Source organism: Euprymna scolopes, chromosome 37 (assembly GCF_053919585.1).
Source record: "Euprymna scolopes isolate OS-2025 chromosome 37, ASM5391958v1, whole genome shotgun sequence".
Lineage (NCBI taxonomy): Eukaryota > Metazoa > Mollusca > Cephalopoda > Sepiida > Sepiolidae > Euprymna > Euprymna scolopes.
The window spans coordinates 11,436,299-11,460,843 of NC_136518.1; the positions used below are offsets into that span (position 1 = coordinate 11,436,299).

The 24,545-nt window shown below is 34.9% G+C and overlaps 1 protein-coding gene across 2 annotated transcripts in view; it reads left to right on the forward strand.

Moving 5' to 3' along the window:
• Positions 1-24,545, forward strand: part of LOC145261083 (rab GTPase-binding effector protein 1-like) — a 297,945-nt gene that overhangs the window by 85,237 nt on the left and 188,163 nt on the right. For both annotated transcript variants that reach the window (XM_080119264.1, XM_080119263.1), the window contains exon 4: positions 2,206-2,332. In XM_080119264.1, coding sequence (XP_079975390.1) covers positions 2,206-2,332 — 127 coding nt within the window. The remainder of the gene's footprint in view (positions 1-2,205; positions 2,333-24,545) is intronic.

The following is a 24,545-nucleotide window of genomic DNA, read 5'->3' on the forward strand; positions in this document are numbered from 1 at the left end:
GACTTTTTTTTTTTTCATTTTTGTTTTTTTTAGTCGAAGACCCTCCTTCCTTCATTTAAAAATGCATAAAAGCTAATTAAATTCATTAATTATACTACTGACAATTTATTGTTTGAAAAAAAAAAAGTTAGCGCCATTATTTATTAATATTCATGCAGAATTACAATTGGTAAAGAAAATTTATAATCATTGAAAAAATTACACACTAAAAAAATACAGACTTACGTAAAAATTTATCATAATGTTTATATTAAATGTAAAGTTGATAAATACAAACAGGCATGTAGTTGAAAAGAGGAGGAGGGTGGGCAAAACAGACTGGTTTTCTTTTCAACTCTGCGCATCCGTACTTACCGACATGGAACGTTCGTATAATGTTTACGATTTTTTAATTAAATTATTTTTCTATGTTCCTGTTTTTCAATTTAATTTTTTTTACTTTATTTTCCAAGGTTATATGAACATTATTTTACGTTGATAATTATACGTTCTTGAGTTCAATGGAAATATCAGAATTTTACATGTAAAGATTACGTTAAAAATGTAAGCGTAAAAAAAAGAAATAATTTCTGCAATTAAAAATTTTTTTTGTGAAAATATTAAATGAACAATGCTGAATTCAATGATAATAATCATACGCGTGGTTATATTTACACATAGCTATTCGTACTACTACATATTGCAGCAGTAGTAGTAATCGTTCTTCATGTGTTTATGCGTACATATGTATCTATAGATCTCTCTCTCCCCCACTCTCTCTCTCTCTCTTTCTTCCCAAGACAGACGTCAGCAGTAACATGTGCTAAATTTTCGGAGCACGAGCCTTTGACTAGATGTTGTCACTGGCTACAGTGAAAAGCGAGATTTCTCTAACATTACTGTTATTATGGGAGGGGGTTTGTGCTTGGCACGGAATGCGCGTGTTCAAGATTATAGCCGCTTTCAATGTTCAGTGGATCTGACGGTGGCCAGAAAGACCATCCGTTCAATAGAGCATCGTTGTATTATTCCCAGATATAATTATGAACTTTTCTCTACTTAGTTATCGAAACTTGAATAGATACATAATTTAATTGAGATCAGACTAAGTATGTTTGCTTGAAATTAATGGATGATTTTTAACCCATTTTGAATAATGTTGACAGAGTTATTGGTCGTGCCGGGCACGAGTGGCACTAGTCCCATCTCCGCCCCTGATATATATATATATATATATATATATATATATATATGATGAAAATGATGGAAATAGTATTCCGACAAAATAGAGAAAATGAAAAGCAACAAACCGTATTATGTGTTCATCAACGTTTCGTCTTTATTTCATCCAGAGGAAGTCTCGAAATAAAGATGAAACGTTGATGAACACATAATACGGTTTGTTCTTTTATATATATATATATATATTTATGTATATTTATGTGGTAATGTTTTTTTCAATTATATTTCACCTTTTATTCATACTAATCCTTTAATTTATGAAGCTCAATGTAATTGCAACAAATACATAACAAAAGTCTATATTCCAAATTTCAAGATGTTATCCATCTTACAATTTATTCCTTTAAGTACGCTGACATGCACAATTCCTGACAGCACCTGTTTTGTAGCGTAAACATTGCGTAATAAAAGAAAAATAATAAGAATAAAAATGAAAGGTAATTGCAACTTCTCTCCCAATTTTTGGATTTTGTAATCATGCCCAAATGCATTTTATTTTCTTTTGATGAATTTATAGGTGCTTTTTCTTCTGATCAGTCAAGGGCAGAATAAATTCATTGATTGATATAATAATTACATGAATGATTTTGCGCTACAAAACAGATGCTCTCAAGAATTGTGCATGTCAACATATTTAAAGGAATAAAATGTAAGATGGTGAACATCTTGAAATTTGGAATATAGACATTTGTCATATATATATATATATATATATATATATATCGTAAATGTATCTCACCCACTGCTTATTTATCATTAAAAGCAAGCGGTGAGTATCTATTTAAATGGATATTTGATGAGGTCATTTGCAAGCACTGATCCCATGGCTCGGAGGTTAGAACTGCCGACTATCAACTCGATGGTTGTAAGTTCAGTCTCTAACTAGGGAAAAGTGCTGGTCTAGCCACACTGATGAGCTGTGATGCAGCAAAACAATACTGCATGTGGATGACTATATATATATAAATTGTTTTGATCTTGTAGAAGCTGCTGACGAAGCGTCTCGCACAACTGCAGCTCAATATGAGAGCGTGTGGCAAAGGATGATGAAAGTGAATGAGAAATCTGAACAGGAACTTCAAGATCTGAGAAAACAGTTAACCCAAGAGAGGTAAGTCAAATGGATTATCTTTTTTCTTATTCATCCCAAACAAGGCACATTGCTACTGAGGTGTAAAATTCTACTTTGAATTAGGAACCATATTTATAGAAGCATCCTAAATGGGGAGTTGTGTAGTGAGATCTTTGTTCATATATTTAAATTTTTTGCATATTCGTACAGTTGGGAAACAGGGAGGGAATTCCAACGGCAAGCAATTTGAGGAAAGAAGCTGTTAGTGTAGAAAAGCTTGCTCTCAACTAAGGACCTCCACAGTGAAGGGGGTGGAATTTTGCTGATTGTCGAGTGTGTCAGACCTATTTACGCTGATGAGATATAATTGCATTAATGTAATAGAGCCGTTAACGCTGGGTTAGCAGCAGCAGCAGTCTATATGCAAATGACCAAGCCGGTTGCATGATGTGACGTCACAGCAGAGATAAAAAGGACACACGTGTGCAGAGAAACAGGTATTCAAGACATGTTCGCGATACATAAGAACGAAAATAGACGTGCTACATACGTAGCCCACGAATGACAAGGAAAGCCATGTTCCAAAACGTGGCTGGACAAAGTCAGAGTACCATGTGTTCGCCATAGCAGAGTCTTGTTAAGCACATGGAGTACGGGAAGAGGCACAATGTTATTCTGGAAGTACCTGTAAATAAATGTCTGTTTCAATTGAAAAAAATTTGAGTCAGATACTTTCCTTGTCTTTGTTTCCTTGCGATTGTCTGCATACAACGTGTGGGTCCCGAGTGTTGACATGTAACAACCACGTTACATACCCTGTATGATAAGGGCCACCTATCCTTTGAGTTTCCCCCCCAGGGCTGAAGATACTCTGAGCGACAGCCATATATGTGTCCAAGATTTTGCCAGACTCATCGAAAACCTTGATTCCAGCAAAGCAACTGGCCCTGACAGCATTCCAATCATAATACTAAAATCTGCTCCTATATTTACAATGAGTGTTTCAGTTGAAAAAAAAGAAGTGAGTTGAATTCTTTCTTTGTCTTACTAATTTGCATATTACTTTTCAAAAAGTACTTTTATTAACTATTTGTTATTGCTTTTTTTTTTTTTTTTAATTTAATAATTTGATTTTAATGACATGTAATTCTGTTTCAAAATATTGTTTTATTTCCTGTAAAAATAGAATAAAATCTGCAACCGGAACTAGCTCCTATACTTACAAAGTTGTTTTAACGAGTGTTGACATGTAACGACTACATTACATAAAGCGCATTCGAAAATATCCGGCGGAAGCACTTATAAAACAAGTGCAGAGATGCAACATTTGCGGTGATGCGACAGGGGATGGAATTTGCTAGATAGTGCGGGACTTATTAGATTAGAGGCTTTTTATTAGACCCAATCTAAGGAGAGACTAGTATTTGGTGCACCAACCCAGACGTTGATTCGTAGAGATATAGGACACTTGTAGGTGTGAGAAATTTTCTAGCCCGTTAGAGAGAACCCACTTTCTTTGCAGCAGACTTGGCAGTATCTCATATGTATTTGTTTCAAAAGTAAAAGCTTGATAATTACACATGCACAGAAACAAATGACAGGTGCTCGATTGAATAAAAAAATTTTTAATTATTGCTTTTTAAATTTTCTCCCAAAATCCATATTAGATGGTGGTGACTGTCAATTGTGTTGAAAACAAAAAAGATTAACAAAGCCAAGGAGTAATGTTTTCAATGTTTATAGAATTGTTTGACATCTTTGTTCTTATAGCAAAGCATTCTAGAAATGTAAATAACTAGCAAGCTGCCCGGTGTTGCCCGGTCGTAAAATACGCATCAATATTATATTTTGATTCATACAGAAATTGAGACGTGAATATGCGAGTATCATGATTTTTTTCTAAGCACTTCATTTGTTTAAGTAAAAAAAAAAATTAAAATTCTCAAGCTGAGCTCTAAACCAAAACCTAGACAATGAAGGACAATAACCATTAGGCCAGCTTGACACAGCCTTTAAAAAGTGTTTTCAAACCTTTTTATTCTTAACATAAGTAATCTGCCATGTGAACGATTCACGTTTGCGCATTCATGAAACAGTTGGCAAACAGATATACATTCGATGACCCCCCCCTTCACGTACCAGCTTTTCAATTGTTACCCCTTTGCAGCCCTTTTTTCGGATGAAAATGGATTAAAGTTTTCCACATGTCTGAATACCCTATAAACTAAATTTCAAGTCTATAGATCAAAAATTCATTGAGTATATAGGGTGAGAATTGTCCACACACACACACACACTTTTATATATATATATATTTGTAGTCATCGACATACAGTCCTGTTTCGTTGTATCACAACTCATCAGTGCTGCTAGACTAGCACCTCTCCCAAGCCGAGAAGTGAACTTAGAACCATCGCATTGACAGTCAGCAGTTCTACCGATCAACCCACAGGAGCGTCGCCCGTAAATAATCTTGTCAAATGTCTATTTAAACAAACATTTGTCCACCACTTTTACAGTGCTCTAACTGTTTTGTTTATGAACAAAGAGTGAGCATTGCATTTTTCAGCCAATTAAGTAGCGGGTGAGATTACTTACGACAAGATATATGGTGCTTAAATTCAGATTGGGACTTATAGTGGAATTGAAAATTAAAGAAAATGTACCAGTCATTGGACAAAGATGAAAATTTCCCAAAATCACGTAATTCGATCAAGTTGTTTTTTTTTATTTTATTCAAGAAAATCAAGTTTTACTTTGTTTCGATGAGAGTGAAAAAAAAAAAAAAACCCATTTAGGACAAGGGCAGACAACCCTAATGAAGTGGGAACTGTCAAAGCAATCACTGATTACTCTCCCTTATGTTCCCTAGGAAAACATGGCCTCATCTTTCATTTATCGGTAAAAAAATGTCAAATTTATTTTCATAAATAATAAAAAAAAAATACTTGATCAATTTTTGTAATATAAAATCTTCATTCTGTAACAAATAGGCTATGGAAGTTTTTCTTCATTTTTGTTTATTGCTATATGTGCTAATACAAATAAAAACACATTTGAAAAATAGACTATTACTCTTCACCAACGTTCTAAGCAGACACACCTTTTATTATTTTTATTACTCCTTCTTGATTCTTTTGCCCTACTTGGGATTTCCTTTTTTTTTTTTTTTTTTTTTTGGAAGGTCATTATCATTTATTTCCCCTTTCCTACCCATTCTTTTAGTTAATTTCCCTTCCTGTCTTCCATACAATGACCTTTCAATGAGCAAAATAAGTTGACTTGGATGACCTTGAATCTACTCACCTTTCCCACGCAAGCATACACTGTTTTCAGTGCAGAGATACATGAGCAATAATTAATGATAATGATTAAGATACACTAGTTTTTATATATATATATATATATATATATATATATACTAGCAGGGAGACCCGATGTTGTCCGGGAATGAATGAGGATCAACAAATGTTCCACTCTCCCTTGTCATCAAAATCGGTGAAATAACCCATTTTTTAATTAAATTGATTGATTGCCTGATTTTTAACTAATCTGCAGTTGATTTTATAGGCTGGACTTTTCTGCTTGTGCGGTAATAAAACTCCTCCAATGCATTTGTGATGTATAAAAGTGGTTACTTTGGTCAAAATCGGACTTCCTTCTTTAATTAGATTTTTTCCGATTATCGAATTTTGATACTTATCAGACGCATTTCGATAGGTTGTTCAAAATGTTGTTTTTATAAGTCCTTTGAAGATAAGCATCTGATGAGTATGTGACTAAAAATGCAGCAATAACATAATTTTGCAGACTTGTTAGTCGCAATACGAAACAATATTGTAATGAATACCTTTTGAAAAGTAAGAAATGAACAACTGAGAAAATTTGGAACTTGGAGAATTATTATATTACACTATCTATGCTCTGGAACCCCCCAAAAAAGGATTTATTGAGCTTGGACTATTTTCAAAATTTTTCCATAATATATATATATATATATATATATATATTATCTATAATATAAAGCTGAATGTCTGTGTGTGTCTGGTCACGAATAGGCTCCTATATGGTTGACTATTTTAAAAAACTGATTACATATAATGATAGAAGATGTATCGAGACACAGGAATGGATATGTTTGATCTGGTAGAATGGTGGTTCATTAAAATTGTGGGGTCTGCGTTCGCGCCTGGTCCACAAAGTATGGAAAAAAAAAAAAAAAAAAAAAAAAAAAACGTTTAAGTGCTTTTGATATAGATTTACATAAGAATACTTTGATAAGTATGTTTTAACTTAAATAGGGATGGTATAATAAAATTGTGGGGTTTGCATTCGCGCCTGGCCTCCATAGAATGGAAATAGGCACAACTTTAATAAAGACTTTTCATATCTATCTGCGTAAGTATACTTCGATAATTATGTTTCAGTCTGAAGAAATATGGTATAATAAAATTATGGGGTGTTCATTCGCGCCTGACCTCCATAGAATGGAAATATGTCACAAAGTTTAACAAGGTTTTTTAATATAGATCCACAAAATATTGTGATAAGTGTTTCCGTGTGAACAGGTATGGTATAATAAGTTATGGGGTTTATCTATTTTATTTTTACTTTCATCATATTTTGCTTTGGTTTTGATACTCTTAAATTCGAAGCTATCTCTTTACAACCCTTCCTTTTCATAACCTATCATACTTTCATAAATCAGAGTCGATTTTCTGTAGGCTGTTTTTGAACCCAGTCAACGATGGGTACTTTTGCTAGTATATATATATTATAAATTATTATTTTTATACAGACACTAGTGTTTCATGTTTTCACAATCATCTGTGCAGGAAGTGTTGATTGTTGCTAATCGAAGGATTCAAACCCTGCCATGAAGTCACCTTTGACTCCATTAGCAAGAAACTTAGCCCCTACCACTGTCAACTGCCACAGAATTAAGGGAAATTTTAATATTTATAAAGCTTAACAATAGATCTATAGTTATATATATATATATTTTTTTTTTTTCCAGCATGTCTGATTAAACAAGACAGTTATTCTTTTTTCTGATTTTTCTCGATATCTTTTCAATTCGGGAAGCAGTCTTTTTTTTTTTCAGCTAGCACGTTGTATATAATGGCCTCCAATTGTTCAACCATATTCTTCTCGAGCGCTTTCTATCGGAAAAAAGAATAACTCTGTCGTGTTCAATCAGACGTGCTTGAATAATGACTTGTTGCCAAAATATACAAAAATATATATATAAAGAAGAAAAAAATTTTTTTATTTATTATATATTCATCTACGTTTTGTTTTTATTTTCTGACTTAAGATGACTTATTTTAAAAAATATTAAGTCGGTAGTTGAAAATACATGGTGTGGCTATGATGTGAAAAGAATATATTTATTTTCTATTTTTCAAACATATCAATAGACATTTTTTTTAGCCAATTTTTGGTCTAAACATTTGAAATTTTACATAAAGTGTATTCAGACTTAGGGCTAGCTTTTTAATTGGTTTTTGGCCAAAAATTTCGCTGCTAAGAGGTCAAAGTTGAAAAAATTTAACCTTTCTGGTTTCTAGCAAACTATTCAGCCAATTTTGGGTCTAAACATTTGAAATTTTACATAAAGGGTATTTAGACATGCAGCAAGCTTTTTAATCAGATTTTGGGTGAAAATTTCTCGGTAAAGAGGTCAAAGTTGAAAGAGTTGACCCTTAGACTCTACCAAACTCCTCTGTTAATTTTGGGTCTAAACGCTTGAAATTTTAGATGTAGGTTACGTGGACATTAGTCAAACTTTTCAATATATATATACATATATGCACATGAAGGTATGAACAGTACATAGGGCCTGAGCAAAGCTGGGCTGAACTGCTATAAGTGGTTTTAAATTTATACTAATGTTATGTCCAAAGTCTTGTTGAGAATGTGCTATAAAATAGCTTGCCTCGATTTCAATCTCTGTTTGATTAATATTTGTTTTCTGATTAAAGGGGATAAATTGTGGAAGCCGTTACGTTATTTGTGTCAGAGTTATAGTGAGAGTCAATTTAACTTGAACTTAATTTATATATGCATTTTTTTTTTTACATGGAGGTCACCACTTATCAAGGCCTGGAAGCCACTTGGGGATAAGGGTTATTGCGTGTACAGTAATCAATGGGATAGTATTGTAGTAATCGTTAGTATTGGAGATTTGATAAAGTGTCTTACTTAAGGGGGCGTTTCATCATGAATTTGTTTGTGTTGGACTTGAAGACATCCAAGTTGTAGTCAGGTGGGAAACAGGCAAGCGGAAGAGAGTTCCACAGGCGTGCCGTTCTAAGAAAGAAGCTTTGTTCATGGAATCTACGTTTTGATTTAGGACAGATAAAGAGTGGAGAAAATTATTGACAGTGGTTTCAGCTAGACGGGTGTTTATCGTGAAAGATTTGCGAGGGAGTACCAGAGATTGGAGCTCAGACAAGCACTTGCCATGAAAATAATGATAAAACAAACAATGACAGGCTCACAACGTCTCTTCTGTGGGAGAGAGGTTGCAGGGAAGAGAAAATGGGAATCCTCTACTAAGCCATGAAGTCTATTTTGTACTCTGTCAAGGCAGGATAGGCTGTTTTTAGCAGCTCCTGCCCAGTTTGGCAGCAGTACTCCATCCTTAGACATAATTGGCTTTTATATAGATAGAGAATTTCTTCAGTAGTAAGATATCTTCTGGAGCAGTAGAAGGATCCCACCATTTTCCCAGCAACCTTGGCAACAGACTTGATGTACATGTTCCATTTCAGATCAGGAGTAAAGGTCAGACCCAGAAGCTTGTAAAAACATGGAGCCTCCCCAAGACAAAAGCCATCCATTTCAATTGATGCCAGATGGGGATAAGAGCATTGATGATGTAAAGATAGAAGCTTGATTTTAAATGCATTAAAAGTAACCAGCCGCCTCTTCCTCTACTGTACCACACGTTCAAGATCAGAGGAAAGAGAATCAGAGAGAACTTTGTCATTTACGGCCTTTGATGTGTTGTCATAGATGGTCATGTCATCCGCATAGATGTCAACGAATGATTTAAGTATGTGTTTTGGGAGATCATTGATTTAGATCAGGACGAATTGGGTCCAGGATGGACCCTTGAGGGACTCCAGCATTAATACTATGGGCCTCTGATTTCTGCCCATCGACCACCTCTTTTTATGAGCCTATCAGAGAGAAATGATTTAATAATTGAGAAAACATTTCCAGTTATACCATAGCTGGAAATCTTGTGAAGTAGGCCTTTATGCCATACCTTATCGAAGGCCTTTGATATGTCAAGATCAATTGCCCTAGAAAGGAAGCCTTTGTCGAGAGATTCATTAATCCTATGAGATATAATCGTGAGGACATCTGCTGTAGATCTGGCAGAATGGAAACCATATTGCATGTCACTAAGAAGGTTATTTCTGCTGAGGTGGTTGATTACTTCTCTATTTAATATGGATTCCAGCAGCTTACTCATGACACACAGGAGACTTATTGGTCTGTACTGAGAGGGAGATGACTTATCACCTGAATTCTTAAATACAGGGCATACTGATGAGGTTTTCCAGGGTGTTGGAAAGCTCTTCTCATTAAGGCAACGCTTAAACAGTTTTGTAAGTATGGGAGCAAGTTCTGGTTGGCGCTTTTTCAGCACTATAACTGGAATGCCTTCAGGGCCAGTTGCTTTACTGGAATCAAGGTTCTTGATTAGCTTGGCGACCTCACGCACAGATATTTGTATGTTGCATAGCGTGTTGTCTGTTATAGGAGGAAATATGGGGAGTTGATGGCATTCGTCGCATAGGGTAGAATTAGCTGCAAAGTTCTTGGCAAATAGTTTGGTTTTGTCTGATGCTGACGAGATTACCTCAGGTCCATTGATGATGGTTGGGATAGAACGCACGCTTCTGTTCAAGATCCTGTTTGCTATTTGCCAAATCTGGTGGGAACCAATTTAACGGACTGAGCATATAGCTCTTGCATTTTTTTTTATTACTCTTTTACAGTAGTTGCTGGCAGTCCTAAAAGCAGCTTCAGTCTCAGTGCATCTATTACGTTGGTAGCTATGGAAAAAATGATTTCTGTACGCGATGGCAGTAGCACATTCTTTGGAGAACCATGGCTGGCTGTTAGGTTTTTGTTGGAATTTTTTGGATAGTATGAATCGGTCTATGCCTATAATTAACCATTCGGTCAGGTCTGATACTATAGAGGACACATCCTTTTTAAACATAGAATGCAGAGGTAGATCAGATATGAATGTACGGAAGCTATCCCAGTCAGCCATATAGAGTATTTTCATTTTCAGCCTTTTAACTAATTCAAAAAGAAGTTCATATTTAAGCCTTTTCACAATAGTTTCAAAGTTACTTTATTTTTTAAATCCATATTTTAAAACACAAATACGAAATTCTGATTTTAAAAAATCATTAAAATTAAAAACTGTATAAAACATATATTAACCTATGTTTATACTAAGAAATTTGAGGTTCAGTTTTTTTTTGTTTTTTTTTTTGCAAGTTTCAAAATAAATTAACTTTGGAATCCTTATTTTACAAAATTTTCAATAGAATTTTAAATAATTAATGGTAGTTATTAGTGATGTGATGATTCCAGTATTTTTACCGATTTCGATACAATTTTTGTCCTAAATTGCTGATTATGATTCCAATTCTAAAATCACTTAATCAAGTAGAATTGCATTTTTCTTTTTTTTTTTTTTTTTTGCAGACGTGGAATTTAGAAGAGAATTTGTATCTACTTTTAAATGAAGATATGATTTTTTTTTTTAATTTAACAAACTTCTTAATGTTTTCCCTTTTATCCTTAATGTATTGTATCCAAGATTTTTATGAATTCATTGTGAGATTTTCATCTATATTTTTCACTTGGGTCAAAACAGAAAAGTACAATAAACCATTAATTATTAGAGGACAATGACCAAGGTCAGGGCAGTACTAGCAAAATAAAAAGAACTTTTCTGGAAATTGAAATCTGAACTTTCTGAGAGGCATTGCATAAATGTATATAGAAAATATAAGTAAGTACTAAAAAAGAAAAAATAAGTCTGACTTTATTTCTATAAAGAGTAGTAATTGTGTTCTAAGCTTAGGGGTCGTTTATAATTGACAATTAATCCTGAAAAATGATTATTAAAGATGGAGACATTGTATTTAAAAAAAAAAAAAAAAACTATTTTAATAAGAAACTGAAAAACAAAAGACACGCTTATTTTTAGCACGGGCTATGCGGAGCGACTTATAAATAAATTTTAACCGTGTCTGGTGCTTTTGTTTGTCAGTATTTTTCAAATTGGATTCAGATAAATACTGAACACTGAAATATTAAAATTTTAAGTTGTTTTAATTTTGAAATAAAAGCAAGACTGCGTGATGGTCAGGTAGGACACTTGACATGAAGAAAATTATTCTTTAACACTGAAACTCTGCATTGCCGTTATGGTAGAAAGAGAAGTGCCCTCTAAACGTTTGGGGTGCTCACAATTCTCGGTTGTAGAGATTGAGAATGTAAATAGGGACAGTTTTTTTTCTGTAGACAGTCCGAAAGTTTTCAACAGAATTCAGACAACTAGTTTAGTCATTGGCAGTGAGATATCTACTAGAGCGGTAAATGATCCCATCATTTTTCCAGCGACCTTGGTAACGGATTCTTAGTATTCTTAGGAATTTAAACTGCATTATTTTATTATATTTTTTTATTTATTTTTTTAATATAAAATATTCAAAACTTCTTCAGACTATATATTGGGTTTTTAGATTTTCGTGGTTTACCCCCTCTTCTCTATTTGCCTGTTTGGTACGAAAGGTACTTAAGCTTTATTTTTTTTTCATGTATTTTTATTCCTGTATAATTTCATATGCTAACTAACATATAACAGAGTATTTCTTAGAAGCAGCTAGATGGTAAATAGCTGATGATCCCCATTTTCTATTTAACAATTCAAGTTTAAAAAAAAATTTTTATGACACCGTTATATAGTTGAATAGCCTTTTGTAATTATGGATTTTATAGAGGAAAGCCAGCTCCTGCAACTGCTACATCTGCGATATGTTGAATTTAGTTGGTATTTCTAGGAAGTTAAACTGTATTTAAAAAAATTATATATATATATATAATGTCAGGAAGCGATGAAAAGAAATTAAATAAAGTGCTCAATCATAAATGTGAGAGCTGAAAATACAATATCTCTTAGTGTCAGTTATGAAGGCCTATCTTTACAGCAGGTACTCCAAGCAAAGCCATTAAACAGTGTTTTTCTGTTTATTTCCTCGTTATTTCGCTTTTTCAAGGTCACTGATGAGCTGTATTGATTTCATTTAGCCACAAATGGCTGATTCAGTACAATGAAACCACTGGTTCACCTTTGGAATATGTATATATAGTTTTTAAATATAAATATATATATATATATATATTTCATTTAATCACATAAATTAATATATAAAATTATAAATTTATGCATAAATTTTAAGTATTTACTTCAACAGTGCTCACGGCCCTGTCGGTGGGGCATTAGAATACGCCGACTGCCCCCCTGCAGAGGGTAAAAGTCCCTCAATGGGGGTCCTGGATATGACCTTAAACTATATCCAGTGGTGAGGCCCCAGCTTGTGGGTTTGGGGAGTGTGGAGCCACCCTTTAATTACCATTGCTCCCAGGTCCACTCTGACCCAGAGTGGTAGTACCTGTTAGGGTCCCAACTATGGGTTAAATAGAAACCGACGTGAAAACAACAAATATATTCTATTAAAAAAATTTTTCTTCAAAATCTTTGGATTCGGCATTAAATAACCCGAAAAGGGTTGATATGCCGTAAAACAAAAACAACCAACCAACCAATCAACAGTGCTCAATACGTAGGTAGAGCTAGGTAGTAAGTTATAAAATATATATGGCAATTAAGCTACACAGAATATTCTGCGTTTCATCCACGCCAGGATTCATCAGGCTTATGAAATGCATGTAGCTTAATTGCCATATATATTTTATGACTTACAATATATATATATATATATATATATATATATGGTTGTATAGATTGTTTTTGTAGATGTAAATCCAATGAAACCTGCATGATTATTAAAGAATGTTTAATGGAGGACAGAGCTGGTAAATAGTCTGTTTATTATACAAACATTATTAGTTACATATGTGCATACATGTTTCAGTGGAATCTTAAATTGGGATTCCACTGAAACATGTATGCACATATGTAGCCAATAATGTTTGTATAATAAACAGACTAATATATATATATATATATATATATATATATATATATTAATGTTGGGACAATTAATTGAATCCGAATTAAGAATCTAATAAATTGGAATTTTGGCGGGTATTGGAATCGAAAAAAATTGGGCCTATTTTCCGATGCCAGGAACGATTCATTCAATTGTCTTTTTTTATTTGATTTTGTCTAAAACAAAATCTTCCACTGCTGTTAGTAATGATAACATTTTTTTTATTGCATTTTCACCCCAAACAAGGCACACTGCCACTCTGTTGTAGGGGGCTAGCATCAGGGACATAAGCATCAGAAGTACTTTGTAGGAAGTTGGGCAGCAAGATGTTGGTTCACGTTACACTTGAACTTCTGCATGTCAGTACAGTCGGAGAAGCAAGGACCCGGAAGAGAATTCCAAAGTCTAGCTGTTCTGGGGAAGAAACTACTGGAGTAGAAGGCTCTCTTGCATCTAGAGATCTCTACTGTGAAGGGGTGGGATTTAGCTGCTTGTCGGGTTTGTTGGGGGTATTTACGTCGAGGGGGCACAAGTGCTTACAGTTCGTCAGAGCATTCACCGTTAAAGTACTTGTAGAACAGGTAGAGGGATGCAACATTTTGTCGATATGACGGAGGCTGAAGTTTAGCTGACAGTTCAGGACCTATCAGATTGGCGACTCTCTTTTGAACCTTGTCTAGGAGCAAGAGACTAGTGGCAGATGAACCAACCCAAATATGACAACAATACTCCATACATGGATGAATGGTGGCCTTATAGAGGTATAGGATACTTTTAGGCGTTAATAGCTTTCTAGCACGGTAGAGAGAACCCACATTCCTCGCAGCAGTCCTGGCAATGTTCTCAATGTAATTGTTCCAACTCATGTTTCCTGTGAATGTTAGGCCGAGGAGTTGTACTTTCAGATAAAGAGTTATTGACCATTGCTATTGGTGGTTGGGAAGGTTTCTTGTAATTATTGAAGGAAACAAGTTTAGTCTTGGCAGCATTGAAGGTGACCATCCATTTTTGTCCCCATTCCACTACGGATCGGAGGTCTTCCTCTAGTGTTTCTGCCATTTCTTTAGATATGTGTTCATTTGTTTTTCTGTCGTGTCTGTTATAGAGCATGGTGTCGTCAGCATACATACCCATCTCACAGACAATTTTGTCAGGGAGGTCATTTATGAATATTAGGAATAACAGAGGTCCAAGGATAGACCCCTGAGGCACTCCCGCATTTATATTGTATTGTTTAGATGTACGACCGTCAGGGACAACCTGGATTTTTCTCTTTTCTAAGAAGGATCTCATTATGTTATGTATTCTTCCAGTGATGCCGTATGATCTGATTTTCTTAAGACCTTCATGTTATAACCTGTCAAAAGCTTTAGATATATCTTGAGCTACCGCCAGGGTCATGCCATACTCTGTCAAAAGCCTTAGATATATCTAGAGCTACCGCTCTACCCTCCCCCGCTTTGTCCAGTGAATGGTATATACGTTTTGAGATTACAGTTAGGATGTCTGCTGTGGAACGGGTTTGCCTAAATCCATATTGTTGGTCAGTCAGAAGTTTAGCATCTGTAAGGTGATGGACTAGAGCTTGATTAATTATGGTCTCAAATATTTTGGTGAAAAGTGGGAGAAGGCTAATGAGGCGATAATTTAAAGGGTCAGTTCTTTCGCCAGAATTCTTGAAAACTGGCACTACAGAAGCAGTTTTCCAGCAGGCAGGAAAACAAGCTTCATTAAGGCATTTGTTGTAAAGTTTGGAGAGGATTGGAGCTACTTCGGCAGTGCACTTTTTTATTAGCACTGCCGGGATGAGATCAGGTCCACATGCTTTTGCAGTGTCAAGCTTTCTTATGATAGCATGCACCTGAGCAGGGGTGATTTTCAGATCGTCTAGTGTGGCATCTGTCCGCAAAGGAAAGTCAGGGAGGGAGTGGTTAGCAGAGTCCAGTGTGGAGTTGGAAGCAAACCGTCTGGCAAGCATGTTAGCCTTCTCAGTTGCAGAGCAAACAACCTCATGATTATTGGATAGCGGGGGAATTGTTGATTGCCCATTATTTACTACACTGTTGTAGATTTTCCAGAAGTCTTGGGTTCCTAATTTCTGTGTTTCGATGCGTTTTTTGGTGGTTTCACTAAATTCTCTCTTAGCTGTCGCTATTTCTTTCTTACAGTTATTTCTGGCTTCTATGTACTTCTGTCTGTTTGAACTTAAAATATTTATTGATGTAAACTAAGAATAAAACTAAAATCGATAGATCATCCCTTATAACTGTATCTTTATGATTGTGATAATATCTGCACATTTAACGTGTATTTTGCAATAATCAGGAAAAGTAACAACTTTATAGTTAAATATTTAGAGATTTATGAAAAATCGGAATCAATACTTTAGTACAGAATCGGTAATCATTTTGTAGCGACAACTTTATTAAGTAAATCATCAGGGCTTTATGTTGCGAGTGAAACAGTCGCATTTGCAAGTGATTTTTTTTTTTTCCAAGTGACAACTAGGAATAATAAAACGCTTATCTTTTGGCGATTGTGTTTTTTCATTAACAATCTTCCAAAGTTCATTACTGAGTGAAAAATATCTTTTCAACTTTTTTTCTTTTTTAATAAAACGAGCAAAGTCAAATTACTTAAACAGTAGTCTGAGATGTCGGAAATTTTTCTGTCTCTATGTTTGTCCTTGTGGCCATGTCACTAGTAAGGGTGCTGGAGGTAAACGTTTTGTCTGGGCTGACGTTATCCGCCTGATAGTCAGGGGCCCGAACCTTGGATTAACCACTAAGGAGGCTATCCTATCAGCAGGCGCAAAGTACTGGGACTGCTGCATTGCCATTTGGTGAGTGGATCTGGACCATGCAGTAGTCTCTGGTGGGGCCTCTCGATGCCATATTAGTGGGTAATTGTTACGGCTTTACCTTTTCGTATGCTACAAAAAAAAAAAAATTTCCTGTCTTTTTCTCTCTTACTTTCCTTCTCTGTACTGCTCTAACCAAATATGCCGACCTGTTTCCACAAACCCCAAAACCTCAACATGAAATATCTCTAGAAAAAAAACTCGAATAAACCTAGAACCCCATCTTCCAACGTAGACCCCTACTACTAGATCTCCTTCTCCTACATCAGGGGTCTACGTTCCAACTTTCCAGAGGTTGAAACCCAATTACAGGAGACAAAACCGAACATATTATTTCTAAGCGAAACTGGAATAGGGCCAACCACTTCCCTACATGAGTTCATAATTAACGGATACTCTAATTTAACAGCTAAATCTGACCCCCAAGATCGCCATGGGCATGGAATATGTGCCTACATTAAAGATGGCTTCCCGTGTGGCAGGGATATCTCTAGAGAAGATCCTAACTTACCCTATATGTACTTCTGTGTTGCACTTGCTAACACCACTGCATTTATATTTGCCCTCTATCGGCCCCACAACAGCGGAGTTACTATCTTTTAAGAGTATGTCTGAGAAAATAGACCACATCCTGTCTGCACATCCCTCGGCTAACATCCACATCTGTGGTGACTTCAACGTCCATAACGTGGAATGGCTGACCCATTCAAATAAGACAGATGATGAGGGGAGGTTTTGTCATGATTTTGCTATTACTTATGACCTCACTCAGATTGTTTGCGAACCAACCCGTGTGCCCGATATACCCGGTCAATATGCAAGCCTCCTAGACCTTTTTCTCTCAACTTCCCCTGAGCTATGTTCATGTTCCGTTCATTCTCCTCTAGGATCCTCCGACCACTCAGTTGTATCAGTTAAGATAAAAATGAAATGTAATAAGTCCCCAGACGTACCCCTCCACCATACTGTATACCGATACTCTATGTCTGACTGGAATAGCTTCCGTACATTCATATTTGATCTACCTGTGCACTCCATGTTTAAAAAGGAAGTGTCCTCTATAATATCAGATCTGACTGAATGGTTAATTGTAGGCATAGAACAATTCATACCATCTAAAAACTTCCAACAAAAACCTAACAGCCAGCTATAGTTCTCCCCAGAATGTGCTGCTGCTATCGCGCACAGAAATCACTTTTTCCATAGCTACCAACGTAATAGATGCAGTGAGACTAAAGCTGCTTTCAGGACTGCTAGCAACCACTGTAAAAGAGTAATAAAAAATGCAAGAGAGCTATATGCCCAGTCTGTTAAATCCAAGGTAGCTGATCAGCAGCTTGGTTCCCACCAATTTTGGCAAATAACAAATAGGATTCTGAACAGAAGTGTGCGTTCTATCCCAACCATTATCAATGGACCAGAGGTCATCTTGTCAGCATCAGACAAGGCCAAACTATTTGCCAAGAACTTTGCAGCTAATTCTACCCTATGCGACGAAGGCCATCAACTCCCCATATTTCCTCCTATAACACAGAACACGCTAGGTAACATACAAATATCCATGCATGAGGTCGCCAACCTAATCAAGAATCTTGATTCCAGTAAAGCAACTGGCCCTGACGGCATCCTAATTATAGTGCTGAAAAAGCTTCAACCAGAACTTGCTCCCATACTTACGAAACTGTTTAAGCGCTGCCTTAAGGAGAAGTGCTTTCCGACTCCCTGGAAGACCTCATCAGTTTGCCCTGTATTTAAGAATTTAGGTGATAAGTCATCTCCTTCTCAGTACAAACCAATAAGTCTCCTGTGTGTTATGAGTAAGCTGCTGGAATCCATATTAAATAGAGAAATAGTCAACCACCTCAGCAGAAACAACCTTCTTAGTGACACACAATATGGTTTCCGCTCTGCAAGATCTACCGCAGATGTGCTGACGGTAATATCCCACAGGATTAGTGAATCTCTTGACAAAGGCTTCCTTTCTAGGGCAATTGCTCTTGACATATCAAAGGCCTTCGACAAGGTGTGACATAAGGGCCTACTTCATAAGATTTCCAGCTACGGAATAACTGGAAATGTTTTCTCAATCATTAAATCATTTCTCTCCGATAGGCTCATAAGAGTAGTGGTCGATGGACAAAAATCAGAGGCCTGCAGTATTAATGCTGGAGTCCCTCAGGGATCAATCCTGGGCCCAACTCTCTTCCTGATCTACATCAATGACCTCCCTAAACACATACTTAAATCATTCGTTGACATCTATGCTGATGACACGACCATCTACGGCAACATAACAAAGGCTATAAATGACAAAGTTCTCTCTGATTCTCTCTCCTCTGATCTCGAGCGCGTGGTTCAGTGGGGGAAGACGTGGCTGGTTACCTTTAATGCATCTAAAACCAAACTCCTATCCTTACATCATCAACGCTCTGATCCCCATCTGGCATCAATTGGGATGGATGGCTCTCGTCTAGGGGAGGCCCCATGTTTTGACAAGCTTCTAGGTTTGACTTTACTCCTGATCTGAAATGGAACACGTACATCAAGTCTGTTGCCAAGGTCGCTGGAAAGATGGTGGGATCCTTCTACCGCTCCAGAAGATATCTCACTACTGATGCAATTCTCTATCTATATAAATGCCAAGTACGTCCAAGGATGGAATACTGCTGCCATATCTGGGCAGGAGCTGCTAAAAACAGCCTATCCTGCCTTGACAGAGTACAAAATAGACTTCGTGGCTTAGTGGGGGATGCCCTTTTCTCTACTCTGCAACCTTTCTCTCACAGAAGAGACATTGCAAGCCTATCCTTGTTTTATCGTTATTTCCATGGCAGGTGCTCGTCTGAACTCCAATCTCTGGTCCTCCCTCGCCAATCTTTCACGAAAAACACCCGTCTAACCGAATCCACTGTGAAAAATTTCCCCCACTCTTTATCTGTGCCTAAATCAAAACGTGGATTCCATGAACAAAGCTTCTTTCTTAGAACGGCACACCTGTGGAAGTCTGTTCCGTCTGCTTGCTTCCCACCTGACTACAACTTGGATGTGGTCAAGTCCAACGTTAACAAATTCCTAATGAACCGCCCCCTTTAAGTAAACACTTCATCAAATCTCCACACTAACGTAATGTACTTGCAATAACCCTTATCCCTGAGTGGCTTCCGGGCCTTGATAAGTGGAAAAAAAAAAAACCCAAAAAAAACAATGAAAGTTTAATAGAAAAATATACCTTTTTTTTTTTTTTGAAAAGAAAAAGTACATCAAATGTTCATACGTTCAAGTTTCAGCATAAATTAAGTGCATATTTAGAATTACACTTATTTTTAAAAAACAAAAATACAGAAAAAATTTTATGATGTATGTACTTGTCACAGAACAAAGATGTCATATTCCAAAAATCAAGTAGGTTTTACGAGTAACTTTGCTGTTTGGCTAGTCAATGAAAATATTTAGATGTCAAAGGTCAGCTAAAGATTTATCATATATATATAAAGTGAGGACACTTCTCAACCTATATACTCAACGAACTTTTGATCTACAGACTTGAAATTTAGTATATAGGGTATTCAGACATGTGGAAAACTTTTCATTGAAAAATTGGTACAGGAGTCATAAGATTTTTATCTGTTTGTCAACTGTTTCCTGAATGCGTATGTGTGAATCGTTCTCATGGCAGATTACTTATGTTAAGAATAAGTAGGTTTGAAAACACTTTTTATAGACTGTGTCAAGTTGGCCTAATGGTTATCATACTTGACTTGCTGTCTTTAGGTTTGGTTTCAATCTCAGTTCGAGTATTTTTTTTTTTTTTTTTAGTTACAAGGAGTGAACTGTTTATAAAAAACAATACTCGCATGCACATCTCAGTTTCTTTCCTTTTTTCTTTTTACTTCATTTTTTTTAAAAAGAATTTAACGTTACGTTTAATACCTATGGTATTTCTGTTTATAAGAAATAAGAAACCTGCATTAATTAAAGTATAATATTTATGCATATTTTATGACCAGGTAACGCTAGGCAGCCTGCTAGTATATATAAAAATCTAAGATCTAAAAAAAATAGATATTAACTATTTATAAATAATAAATTTAAAAAAAGTATTAAATGAGATATTTTTATATATTATTTAATTGGAATTCGTTATTGAGATGAGTTTTATTATTTATTAATTTATTTACTGCGGACTATTATCCTCATCTTTCTTAGATGTTGTTTCACGACGTCTCAGCCAGCTATTCCTCTGGCCTTCGTCAGGTGGTAACCACGATGGGATAGGAACTCCGAATCTCCTAACTGCATTCTTAGCAATTACAAGGAGATTCGGAGTTCCTATCCTGTCGCGGTTACCACCTGACGAAGGCCAAAGGAATAGCTGGCAGAAACGTTATGAAACAAAATCTAAGAAAGATGAGGATAATAGTCCGCAATACGTTGCTGTGGTGTTAATGATTCTACATTAAAATCAAAGATGGCGTAAAAATCATAAAACACAATTGCATCTACTCTTCCGATTTTTTTTCAGATTTATGTAATTTTTTTCTTTTAAGGTTAATGAGTTCTTATTCTTCTGATGAGTTAAGGTGGAAAATATTTAAAAAATTGACATAATAATTAACTGATTGTTTCTCTGCTATGAAACAGATGCTGTCAAGAATTTTATTTTCGCTTTTTCTCACTCACATGACCCTATTCCGAATTTGTAGCAATGGATCGACGTCAGTGGACTTCTTTTTTTTTTTTTTTTGTCAAAACGGTCATTAGCAATGTTTTTTTGTTTTTTTTGTCAAAACGGTCATTAGCAATGTTTTTTTTTTTTTTTTTTTTTGCCTAAACGGTCATTAGCAATGTTTTTTTTGTTTTTTTTTTGTCAAAACGGTCATTAGCAATATTTTTTTTTTGTCAAAACGGTCATTAGCAATGTTTTTTTTTTTTTTTTTTTGTCAAAACGGTCATTAGCAATATTTTTTTTTTGTCAAAACGGTCATTAGCAATGTTTTTTTTTTTGCCAAAACGGTCATTAGCAATTTTTTTTTTTTTTTGCCAAAACGGTCATTAGCAATGTTTTTTTTTGTCAATGTTTAACATATTTACAACTGATAAATTATTGCACAATAAAATAATTAAATTGAAACAAAATCATTTTTCTTATTTTGAATTATTTAATCAAGTAGAAATTCTATTTTTTGATTACTAAATTTAAAAAGTTATTCTTGCAAATTACCGAACAATTTGATAAACAAAAAAATATTGTAAAAACTGAATTTAACTTGAAAATACTATGAAGAAAAAATAGTTTTTTAAATTTAATAATCAAGTAAAAAAAAAAAAAAAAAGAAATTCAATTTTTACTTGATTAAATAGTTGAAAATAAAAAAAATGATTTGTTTGAATTTAATTATTTTTATTGTGCAATAACTTATATCAGGTTGAAATAGGTTAAACTTAAAAAACAAGTGAAGCATGCATGGTCCTCCGTGAGTGCACAGTGAACGAGGCATAAAAAAAATGACTAAGTTCAGCATTGTCCTCTCCCCCATTTAGCCCCAAAAGTCCCCAGGAGACGTCAAATCCTGGTGAAAATGAACAAATGGTGCAGTTTTAGGCCTTAACATATGTAAATTTGAGTTCTGTGGCATGCAAAAAAAGAAATGATTAAGTCCATCATCCCCCCCCTCCACTCCATTTAGCTCCAAAAGTCCCAAAGGCCTTAACATATTTGAATTCAGCACCATGCAAAACTGCTAAATAGACATACACAGAAAATTTTGGACAAATATGGTAAAATAGTCCCCAAAAATTGAGTGTTGTTATTAATCCCAAAAGAGTTTACCTAAGAGTTATCACGAAGTATAGACAAACAAAATTATATAGAAATCAGTTAGTTACAACTTTTCAGAAATCAAGGCATCAATTTTTTTTAATAAGCACAAAAGTGTCAATTTTGGCCATTTTAACCCGAACGGTACCCCCAGGGGAACAACCGGAAAATTTGTTCTGTTAATTTTTTACTCATATCATGTTTAATGTTTGTGCAAAATTTCAAAAAATTCTGAGGCGTAGTTATTGAGAAAAGTGTAGATGGACGAACGGTCAAGGGTGAATTTACAGATCCACCCACCTTTTGTCGGGGGATTAACAAAAAAACATTGGTAATGACCGTTTTGGGAGAGAAAAAAAGTCCACTGATGTTGTGAGTGAGAAAAAGCAAAAAGGGAGACATCTGCTACAGAAGAACCTATGAGTAAATAAGCATGTTTTCCCATAAACATATCTATATTCCTACATGATTTATATTTGCATAAAAAGCTTATAGTAAATACAAACTTCTTTATATATAATTTAAAGGAGATTAGAACAATAGTCTAAAGAGCTGAGTGTATTTTAATGTAACAGTGAAATTACTAGTTTAATTAAAATACAGGAAATAGAAAGTGCTCGTTGTAATTTAGATATATAATAAGCTCGATAGTTAAATGTCCTAGAGCTAATTCAATATTAAGTAATGTGATTGATAATTTAAAATTTAAAAATCAAATTTTAATTAAATTAAAAATCCGTTTCATAAGAAGGAACAACAACAAAATCAATTATCTGTACGATCGTTTCGGTAAACAATGCTTTTTATTGTGGTATACATCAAGTTAAATATATATATATATATATTTGTTTAAAAAATTTTGTCTACAAAACTCCCCTATTAAGTTTTGGTCTACAGACATGAAACTTAATATATAGTGTATTCGAACCCATGCAAAACTTTATACTTGGGTTTTAGTCAGGGAAAATCGGTGTAAAAAGGAAAATTAAAGAAATGGAATTTGCTAGCATTACAAATATGCATGCGTAACGTAATAGCTATTGGTTCATGTTTTAATTTTTAGCTATGCAGTAAACACGTCTTCATAGCTTAGGCATTAATGTCAAAGGAAAAAGTAAATTGTAAGCTAAACGTTTTGGTTTTGATTCTCGGTGGTGGCACACGGGTCATTTTTTTATTTTTTAAATCATTACTGTGTGTTGGGTCCAATATAATCTATATATCTATTTAAGTGAAATTGTCTCTGTGTGTACATTTCCCTACCAAACTACTCTGTCAATTTTCAGTCTACAGACTTGAGATTTGACATAAGGAATATTGACTTTTGGGAAAATCTTTTTAATCAGTTTTCGGACAGAAATTTGACCTTTGAAAACTCTACAAGACTCCTCTGTCAATTTTTGGTCTAAAAATTTGAAATTTAAAATGTAGGTTACTTGGACATGGATCAAACTTTTTAATTTGATTTGAACCCAAAACAATAAATGTTAAGGGGGTCAAAGTTTAAAAAAAAAAAATTTGCCTTTACGGTCTCTACCAAATTACTCAGCCAATTTCTAGTCTAAACATTTGAAATTTTACATAAAGTGTATTCAAACATAGGGTAAGTTTTCTAATCAGTTTTTAGGCGAAAATTTGGCTGCCAAGAGGTCAAAGTTGAAAGATTTGACCTTTGCAGTCTCTACCAAACTCCTCCACCAATTCTGTGTCTAAACACTTGAAATTTTAGATGTAGGTTACCTGGACATCAGTCAAGCTTTTTAATATATATACATTTGCACATAACGTCACGATCAGTACATAGGGCCCGAGCAAAGCTGGGCTGAACTGCTGGTATGATAATAAATACGAAATCGGCATTAATTGAAATATATTTAAGCGTATTTTATAATCAAGCAATGGTGAGCGGCCTGCTAGTGTGTAGTATATATATATATAAATGAAAATGTCTGTCTGTGTACATTTCCCTACCAAATTACTCTGTCAATTTTCGGTCTACAGACTCTAGATTTGACATAAGGGGTATTGAGATTTGGGAAAATCGTTTTAATCCGTTTTCAGACAAATTTGGCTGTCAAGGGGTCAAAGTTTGATTTGACCTTTGAAAACTCTACCAAACTCCTCCATCAATTTTGGATCTAAACATTTGAAATTTAAAATGTAGATTACTTGGACATGGATCTAACTCTATAATTTGATTTGAACCCAAAAAAATAAATGTAAAGAGTTCAAAATTGGGGTCAAAGTTTTTAAAAATATGACTTTTATGGTCTCTACCAAATTACTCAGCAAATTTCT